General features: G+C 35.3%; 1 protein-coding gene across 1 annotated transcript in view; it reads left to right on the plus strand.

The window, feature by feature from the left end:
* The window catches only part of LOC150094156 (nephrin-like), a 113,585-nt gene that overhangs the window by 89,992 nt on the left and 12,710 nt on the right, over nucleotides 1–10,883 (plus strand). The window contains exon 6 of the mRNA XM_090412412.1: nucleotides 3,349–3,636. Within this exon, the coding sequence (XP_090268538.1) occupies nucleotides 3,349–3,636 (288 nt within the window). The remainder of the gene's footprint in view (nucleotides 1–3,348; nucleotides 3,637–10,883) is intronic.

Consider the following 10,883-nt stretch of genomic DNA (forward strand, 5'->3'; position numbering starts at 1 on the left):
TGATCACATATGAAAATGAAAAAGATATAAATATAAAAATTGCAAAATATTTAAAAATAACAGGTGTAATTAACTCTATATTTAAACCAAACCTAGTTCAAAAACAAACCAGACTAAAAGTATACAATACATTAGACCTACCAGTCTTAATGTATGGAAGCTAAAATGAACAATAAAACAAAAAGACAAACAAAGATTAACAACAGCAGAAATGAAGTTTATGAGAAAAACTGCAAAGTATACTCTATTTGATCACAAAAGAAATGAAGATATTATGAAAGAATTAAACCAAGAACCAGTAATTGAAAAAATTAAAAAATATAAACATAGATGGATGGAACACGTTCAAAGAATGAAAACAGAACGATTACTAAAACAAGCCTTAAAGTACAAGCCATTAGGAAAAAGAAAACCAGGACGTCCTCTTAAACGATGACTTCTAAGGCCGGAACAGGCCATGCTAGGCCTAAATCCTTGATACGTATGATGATGATAATGATGATGAATAATACCATTCAGGATTCTTTTTTAAACCTTGTATCGAATACGACTCTGGTGTCGCAACGTATTGATTACGTAATCTTTTCAGACAAAAATATTTTCATTATATTTTTGTCTGTGTTTTCATTCTATGAAAATAGTAATTTCAATTACGATTTCCTTTGTAAATCGGCAAATTAGTTTCTATTGTAATTATCATCCGTCAAAAAAAAAAAAGATTCGAAGAAGTTCTGATCTTATTTGCGATGACAAAGAAATTGGCCATCCTGATTAACCTAGAAATTGGGTCCGAATTGGCTAGTGGTCTCCAATCAGCATTCTTTTTGGTTCACATTTCATCGTGAACATGGATTTTGTTAATGTCTTTAGGTGATAGATTTTAAGTGAGCAATAAATTTTATTGCCCACTTAACACCACGACCACGCTCATTGGAAGCCTGAAATGGTTTCCAACAATCGGAGTGGTGTTAGGTTTCAATTTCGTCTCCAGAGCAGGGTTTCCAGATTATCTACTAATATCTCATCCACATAGCAATGTACTACATGTTTACAGCCAACCGTGGGTGAGATTTACATAAAGAAAAAAATTCCATAACTATCAAAAAAAAAAGAGACAAAATCCGCAAAAGCTTTTTTTCCATAGAAAGTTGGCAAGGCAGTTTTAGCCCTAACTTTTGGAGTCTAAGCAGCAGTCTAATTCCACTGTTAGCCATTCAGAGGTAATTGGCCCAAGGCTATCACTAATTGTAAACGGCATCAAGAGGTGATGGCAGGTAAGTGCCGCCACTCCGAGGTCAAGAACCTAACACAATATATTATTGTCTAAAATAGTCTGGATTCTACTGTCGATTTTCTTGAGTGTATGGGATGAAAAACCCGAATTTCTGGGAGAGAAAACTTGCTTATCTCAGCAGTTTAAGAGTCACTTTCGAAAGGAACTGTCCCGGACTTTATCGAAAATATTTATGAAATGGTAAGAATACTTCACTTCGTATGAAATGAGAAATTTATTGCATTGTTCTCTTTGCAATGTATGAATTTATGATATTATCATGTCATGCCATATCATGCAGTATTGTACAATAATACTGCAAGCTATTATAAAAAATTGAAACTTCTTTGTCAGCAATTTTGTTATACTGTATGCCATTAACATTTCAGAATATGACTCCTATTAGAGTTTCCTAATTTTTTCGGTATGAATTACAATGCACTCTCCCTAAGAAACACGAGTCTAGTTGTGATTGAATGGAATCTAGGATGCGAGGAACTTTTATGAATTTTCAACTGAAAGTGTTTCTTTGTTTGGTCTGTATAATGGAAGCAATTAAAATTGTAGAGGCGGTAGGAAAAATCCATTCCACCTTAATATGAGACTGATTAACTCAACTCCAGTTGAAAAGCCCTTATAAATTTAGGTTCTTTGCCTACTAGGCGGATTCGAACAGACGTCTTTCCAAGGTAAAGGAGTCATTGATATCTACTGAGCTACAGTAGCTCGGCTGAATGATTCCATTGATGTGCTCATTTTTTTTTTTTTTAGATTTCAGCACCAAACGTAGCAATGCGTGGTGATAGGATTCAACATTAGTAAGTGGCCTGGTAAAGAAAATTGCCCAAAATATAACTATATACAGTCCCTGTACAGGAACTGCCTGCCTGTAGATGTTACTTGATGTGACATTATGGGAGTGAAAAAATTTGCATAATAAATTCGTTGTTTATCTTTTCGAGTAACCACAAGAGAGAAGCCATCTTTGGAACACCCTAACAGCAAATGCAGTATTGCCAGTTTTACTCCCCCCCCCCCACACTTTATTCTCCAAAGGATGTAGGCAGAGTTCCTTTAGCCTTAACTAATCTTTGAAGATAGCTGGAAAGTCATTCTCCATCCCTGAAGCCTTCATTGACAGTGAACACTGTCTATCAATAAATGAAGTCATTTCAATCTGGAGAATACAGCAGATAACTACCACCATCTCGGAGCCCTGAAAGTAAATAAAAATACAACCCCCAGAGCCTTTTATTCTCCTGAAGGGAATAGGTGAGGTCATCTCGGGGTCCCTAGCACTGCATATTATTTGTATAAAATAGTGTGAGTCTTACAGTCTATTTTGTTGAGTTTATGGGATGAAACTCCGAGTTTCCTGGGGAAAATAACCTACTTGCCCATGCCAGAAATCGACAAACTCCGGAACAGGTCGTTGAAAGGCTTAGAAAAAAGTTCATCTAGTCGCCGACTAGAATGGAACTTAAGTCTTTCTTCGAGTGGTTTAGCACTATGGATGTAAGTACCATTTGTACAGCTACACAGGCCTTGAACCTTAATACTAGTATTATTATTATCAGTAAAAGCATGGGTTCTCAGCTAATTTTTAAGATGCGCTGTTAAAAACCTAAATTTCCAGAAGTAAACACCCAACTTTTTCTTACGAGAGATCAACTAACTCGGGAAGCGGTCGCAGAAAGGCTTAGAAATAGTTCCTGTAGTCGCGCTCAGAATCGAACAGATATAGATGTAAAAAAAGTTTTTGATTTCATTATGAAATATGAAACACTATGAAATAAACAAAGTAATGTTAGCAAAGTCTTTTCTATTTACCCTTATACTGCAACACATTTTTTAGCACTAAACAAAACTTCCTTACAAAACTTATAAATTAATACCATGTTATATTTATATAAAGCAATAACTTTCTAAGAATATATCTTTATACACTGTGTAACAATAATTGATGTGATAATTAATGAACTTAAATTTAATTAATGATAAAAATGAATATATAGAAATTGTTCCAAGACAGTGATACTTAGGAAGATACTGTCAGCTGCATCACCTATTTTCAGATGTACCGAGTTGTAAGACTGGCCAGAAAGACATTTATGGAACTGCTATGTCTGAAACAGTGCATGTGATGTGTGAAGTGGATGCGGACCCCATGGAAATTGATTTTCATTGGACGTTTAATAGTTCAGTTGCATCAATCAAAGTAAAGTCATTCATCAGCAACGGGACTGTGAGTATTGCCAAGTTCACTGTGCGTACAAAGCTGGATTACGGTTACTTGGTGTGTCATGCATCTAATAGCGTAGGACCATTGAAGGAACCCTGTCTCTTCAGAATTGTGCCTGCAGGTAAGTTAAGGCATGACAATTTTGATGGATAATTATGTAATCAAATGCGCAGATTATGCTGGTTTTTCGTTCATTTGTCATAAAATGTCTTGCTTTACATTCCAGTACAGTAGCTAAAGGTCTTTGAACTTGTGTAGTCCTGAAGATGGCATTTGCTTCCATAGCGTTCATCCTTAGCATCGAACGGTCTTTCTTCCATTGTAGCGTCAAGTTGTTGCTGAACTAAAAGAACTTTTTCTAGGCCTTTTTTTCAGCCGCTTCTGGAGTTAATCGATTACCTACAGTTAGTCCAGAAATCCTATAACTCCAGAAAATCGAAAACACTTAGGTGGGAATTATATATTTGTGTTTATTAGGTCAACTGGTATATTCCATTCATCCAATTCTAGTTCGTCAAGATAGGTTGAGTCCCCTAATTATGAGTTCTAGGTAAGTAATGCAACCGACTTGCCATTCCTCTGTTGCATCTCCTAAGGGCATGTAGATCTGTGTGTGTGCTCACGGGGTCGGTTTGCATGTTCTGAGGGACGAAAAACCCGAGTTTCTGAAAAAACAACAACAACAACTACACTTCTAAGTGAGACTAGCTAACTCACCAGTTGATAGAATCATAGACGAGATTCGAAGCGGGTTTTTCCAACCACAGGGCTACGGATGCTCCACTAGCATATTACTAAGTAATATTTTATGCTCTGATTAAGAAATGGTGTCGCTGACCTTTTTGTAGTATGCGCAACATTTTTTGAAGCAGATAAGTAAGAGATCATTTGACAATGAAATCTATATCATACTTATATAGATTTCAGCTCTCTGGACATGAGCTACTTTACTAGTAAGTGAAATCAGTGCACTGAAAAGCATCCTTAATTACTTTACATACAGAGACAATAAATTCGGCTACTAATAACAATAGCATCCATTTTATATTACCATTAGAGGAGAGGAGAGTTTGGAGAGGTAAAACAACTTGGTTTGTTTTATTCTCCAACCGAACGGACTATTCCCCAGAGGGATTGGAAATTGGCAAGCAGGATTGCCAGTTGACAGTGGCTCAGAAGTCATTGGCGTTGTCCGTTGCAGAACCGATATTTCGAAGATTAGCAGCTTACACGTGCTGTCGGCGATGCTTAATCGGGTACACGACAACTGGGCGATGGAATAAAAGATCAAATATGCAATTCTATTCTGTTGATCTATTACCAGGTAAATTTAAATAATATTTTTTTGAGAAATAAGTTAAAAGAAGGGTATAAACATAAAATTTGAAAAATCTCACTTATAATTAAGTTTATTTTTATTGTGTAGAATTACGAATTGTATAGAAGTTATATTAAAATTTCCTATACAAAAAAAAATGAGTCAGCCAGTTAATAAATATTTATATTATATATTTTCATTTATATCATATATCAAAATTTGTAGGATCGTTTAAGAAAGAGATGGTTAAAAAGAGTGGTCCGAAAATGATTTAAAAATGAAAAGCTATAATTGCACAGTATTAAAATAAAGAAAAATATAGTTTTGTTTTAATTCATTTATTAATATTATTTTGTAATTAACAAACATATTTACAAATGTTACATATATACAATAAAACAAAAAAGTATATGAAATTCGAAACTATTTTTTTGAATTTATTAATTCATATTATAGTTATATGCAATACCACGTAAATATTCTATTATATTTTCCCTATCGCAATTAATAACTTTTTCAAAATTCTTTGGTCAGCTTCATCGTAACGTCTACGTTTGTGCTCATGTTGAAAATCTGCTACTTCTCTTTCATAATCAACATCACGTTTTTTGAATTTTTTGTAGTCCATTTATAAAAATCCATAAATCTGGATGACTTGCGCTGCTGCCAAAGCTCAATTGCAGTTTTCGATGACAGGCTTCCGCAAAATTATTTGGCCTATCGCTTCCATTTATTATTCTTTGGTACACAGACCAAACGTTTGAGGGGGAAATCGGTGGAACCCTGGTTCTGTTATTCCTTATTCTCATGGGGTTGACCTGTTCTGATCTAGAATCAGCCAATAAAAAACGTTCAAACTGTGATGGACTGAATTCATAATTTAAGTATTCTTCAGGAATAATTATTGTTTTCCTAGAATCAGGATTAATTGAGGGCTTTTAAATTTTTTAATCTTCTTTGAATATTTCTGCACAGACTGCTATGATTTGGAAGCATTCCTTCTACCGCAGAAGGAACATTTTGTAGAACTTGAGTTCTGATTTGTGATGGGTTGCTCATTGTCGTATCGGCTAATTTTTTGGCTGTTGTACTAACTTCTTGCGTTATTACTCTGGCCGCATTTCCAGAACTGCTACATGTGTGTTTATGTTTTTCAGAAATTAGTGATCCATCACTGACACTTGTCCAGATTCTACCTTTGCATCCTTTGTTTTTATTTTCACATCGCCAAAATTGAATTGAACCTTTCTTATCAATCTTGTCTTTAACATAAAGATACCCATTCCAAGCATATCTTTCCTTCTCTTTGACTTAATATTCTTGAATTATCCATTTCTGAAGAATAGAAACAAGAAATATAAATATAAAAATAAAATTAAAAAAAAACTTTTCACTATTGATATAATTAAGAATGTTTTCAGTACTATTTGAAAAATAGTACTGAAAAAATTCTTAATTATATCAATAGCGAAATATTTCTATATAATTGTACTTAGCAATTTGTTTCATTTGAGAGATAATCAAGAGTTTGAAATTTATTTAAATTAATTTAGATGTCACGTATACAATTTAGTATACGATTAAGATTATAAATTTTGAATACATACCTTTTATTTACTGAAACTTGTTCTTTGCACGTGGTAACTGTAACGTTGACATAAATCGGAAACGATGTAATAAACAAACAAACAACTAGTCTTACTGTTTAATAGAAGTCAAAATATTTTGCGAATGCGTATTAAACTAAATAGCCGCACACAAAACGCCCAAATGATAAGGTACTAGATCAATAGAATAGAATTGCATATTTCATATTTTATTCCGTCGCCCAGTTGACCGTGTCCCGCTTAATCTATTCCAGAATCACACTTTCATCACTTATTTCTTTTATTTTTATTTTTATTATTTTTTTTTTAAAACAAAATATTTTGTCTATTTGTGGAATACTTCATGATAGGATTTTGTTTCAAGAGAGCATACAACAACAACAATTATTATTATTATTATTATTATTATTATTATTATATTAGAGAGGGCGCTTTAGCAGCAAGCAGTCGCAAGCACGTTATTTCGATGCTCCCATATTTTAAGTTGCAAAGTAGATCTTTTCTTGTGAATTAAAATTTAAAGCACATCAGTGAACGCCGTTCTTCAAGACCAACATATAGATGTAAAAACTGTAAGTATCTGTTAAGTAATAAGTAAAATATAAGTATTCAAAGTTCGAAGTATACGTTGGTCAACTACGCGAGAAGAGAACAAAGGAGGACGCCATATTAGAAAATACAGCAAGATCGTCAAACAAGAAGTATGAAGTGCTACAAATGCCAAGAAGACCTAAACGGGCGAAGAAAACCACGTAACATGTAGGAACTGCCAAAGAAACATGCATTTTTTATGTTCAGGATTGTCCGAGACTACCTGGCAGCGAAAATCAAACAAGAATCGTGACGAGTGGAAGTGTCCCCATTGCAGAGATAACAAAGGAACCTCGCCTTCGACCGCAGGCGGAAAACAGCCAACGCAGAAAACAACCGCAGGCAGTAAACAGCTATCAACAACAGAGGGAAATAAAAACAAAGAAATCAACAACGGAAACCCAGGTGAGCCATCTTTAAATGCATTACTCGAAAATAGATTATAAAACCTAAAAGACTGTTTAATCGATTTTGTTGGAGAACTATTTAAAAAACATACCGCGCAAATTACAGAAAAATTTAACCAATACGAGGCATTTATTAAATTTAATAATAACTCGATAGAAGATATGTTACATACCGTTAGAGAAATTAAAAACTGCATCAAAGAGCTAACTGAAAGACAGCATAATTTAATTAAAGAAACAACGGACCTACGGCAAGAACTAAACTCTCTAAAGCAACAGTACGAGCTCTCAAACCAACAGCAGCACAAAAATGACCTCCTCATAAACGGTCTCCCAGAAATAGCTACGGAACCTCTAAGAGACACTGTAATACAACTAAGCCAAAAAATCGGCTCCCCCATTGAACCAAGAGACATCCAGTCAGTGCATCGGTTACCACAAAAAAGGAAAAGAGAAAATAATACCCGTCCACCTCCCGTCGTAGTGCGACTCACCAACAGCCTAACAAAAACTACGCTTATAAAAGCTAGCAAGATTAAAAATCCAGTAGTAAAGGATCTGAAAGGAGACCACGACAACACCCCAATATACTTGTCTGAATACCTTACTCCACACTATCAGAAAATATTCTACCAAGCAAGGAAAGTAAAAACAGAAAACAATTACCAGTTTATATGGATAAGAGACAGCAAAATATTCCTTAGAAAGACACAAGACTCAAAACCAATCGAAATAAAATCCGTAGATGACCTCAACAGGCTGTCACATTGAAAGGAATATCGACAACTCGTAAAGAAGGACCAGCACCCCAACCAACATGAATGCACACCATCAAGCAGACGAAATCACCCCGGAACATGATAATTGCCACATTCTGAAATCAATATCAGAATGGAAACAACTGACAATCCCCAAAAAAGGACTATCTATTCTCCACATCAACATCAGAAGCATTCAAAAATACTGGCTGACCCTGCAAGCTTATCTGAAGGAAGATATAGACGAAATAGACATTTTAATACTGACTGAAGTATCTACGACAAACGAAGAGGCATCCTCCTACCAAATGCCACACTTCCAACAACACAAACACTGCAGACAAACAAAACGAGGCGGTGGTATAATAATATTTACCAAACATAAACTAGAAGTAACAGAAATAAACTATAAATTAGAATACGCAGAAAACATATGCATCGAAATTAAAAACATCAAACAAGAAAACTCCGTGATATTAAACGCAATATACAGACCACCCAACTTAAGCACCACAAAATTCCTAGAACTAAACAGATGGCTTTCAGCCACGAAAGTAGGCATCTCAAAATATTTGATAATAATAGGAGACATTAACATAAACATTAGGAACATAAATAACAACACAGAACAATACCTAGACCTATTATCGGCATACAACATAACCCCATCCATACAGTCGTATACACGAGAAGAGATAGTCGGAAACACAACAACCTCAACCTGCACTGATCATATAAATATAAGGGCCCCTCCAAACAGCCACACAGCAGCCGTCATAACATGCAAACTAGCAGACCATTATTTCACAGCATTGCAGTTACACACTGAACCAGAACCCATAAAAATCACTGAGACTACAAAACAGTATCATAGCATTGTAAACGAAGCAATAGTGAACGATGAAATCAGAAAAACAGACTGGATGCAGATAGCATCTTTAGACTCTGCTGAAGCTGTATATAATAATCTTAAACTTGCATTTAACAAAATATACAAGAAAGCATTAACAAAAATAAAAATACGCCCCCAAACGAAACAAAATCCATGGATAACAGACAACATACTAACAGACATACAAAGAAAAGATGCCCTATGGAAACAACTTAAGAAGTCACCGAACAATATCGCTTTAAAAACTGAATACAAAAGAAAACGGAATCTCCTAACAACCCAGATTCGAACGGCAAAAAGAAACTATTACAGCAACAAATTAACAACAGCACAGAACGACATAAAGGAAACCTGGCACCTGATTAACGAAATGCTGGACAATATACACAGAACCACTGCCACAGAAACAATAAAACACAGCTTTGCCTGCGACCCCAAATCCCTCAAACAGTTGGCAAACAACTTTAATCAGCACTTCGTGAACTCTGTCCAAAAGCTACAAGAAACAACCATTCCTCACACACACGAACATTCTCCACTAGGTCCACGAGCAACCCAGTCGATGTGGTTCCCCACAGTAACAAAAGAAGAACTATCACTGGCAATTCAACAAATTAATCCTAACAAAGGACCGGGGATAGACCAGAATCAGACCAAAAGACATCAAGAAACACTCAACCGACCTACTCCCAGTTATACAAAAACTGTTAAATAAAATCTTCGAAACGGGACACATACCTGAAACACTGAAGACTGCACTAATCACACCCATACACAAACAGGGAAAAAGAAACATAATAAGTAATTACAGACCTATCGCCACGCTGCCTGTAATCAACCAAATCATGGAGCGCATTGTACATCAGAAACTCTCCACATACGTTGAAAAATTTCAAATTATACCCAAAACACAATATGGCTTTCAAAAAAATAAAGGAACAGCAACACTCCTGGAAGATTTCACAGATCTAATAAACTCTGCATTGGATAAAAACAGAATAACATTAGTGGTATTCATTGACCTAACAAAAGCATTTGACACACTAACACATAAAACCTTGTTAACGAAACTTACCCATATCGGAATTGGAGGTCGTCTACTCCAGTGGTTTAAAGCATACACGAAAAACAGAAAGCACATCACACGTATAGGATCAGCACACAGCAAAGAGGTACATGTAACCTGTGGAGTACCGCAAGGAGCTGTCCTATCTCCCATTCTATTTAACATATACACACACGACATAAGCCAACTCCCCCTAAAAAGTAAAATCTTCCAGTATGCAGACGACACTGCCATAGTATCCATTCACAACACTGCAAAAATCGCTTACAAAAATATGCAACACGACATCAATCAAATCACTAACTGGTTAACCGAAAACGGCATATATATAAACCCTGGAAAAACAAAGCTAATGATATTCAAAAACCCCCAAACCCTGACCATAGAATCTAAATATCTCACTATCAAACATTCATCCTCCTATACACAAAGTGCAGAACCTAAAATCACAACCATCACACAGGTGAAAACAACACGCTATCTTGGACTTCACTTCGATGCTGATCAAAGTTGGAACTGCCATACCAAGCTTAGGATAATAGCAAGCAAACTATACAGATTAAAAGACATTGCCCCAACCCACATAAAAATACTAATCTATAAAGCATTATGTGAAAACATTTTAAGATATGCAATCACATCATACGCATTCTGCGCAGACTACAGACTTAACAGGCTACAATGGTTGCAAGATAAAATGATAAAACTGATATTCTGGGAACAACCCAC

Source organism: Typopeltis vanoorti, chromosome 22, assembly GCF_054136105.1.
Source record: "Typopeltis vanoorti isolate ZY-2024b chromosome 22, IOZ_Tvanoo_1.0, whole genome shotgun sequence".
In the NCBI taxonomy this organism is placed as follows: Eukaryota; Metazoa; Arthropoda; class Arachnida; order Uropygi; family Thelyphonidae; genus Typopeltis; species Typopeltis vanoorti.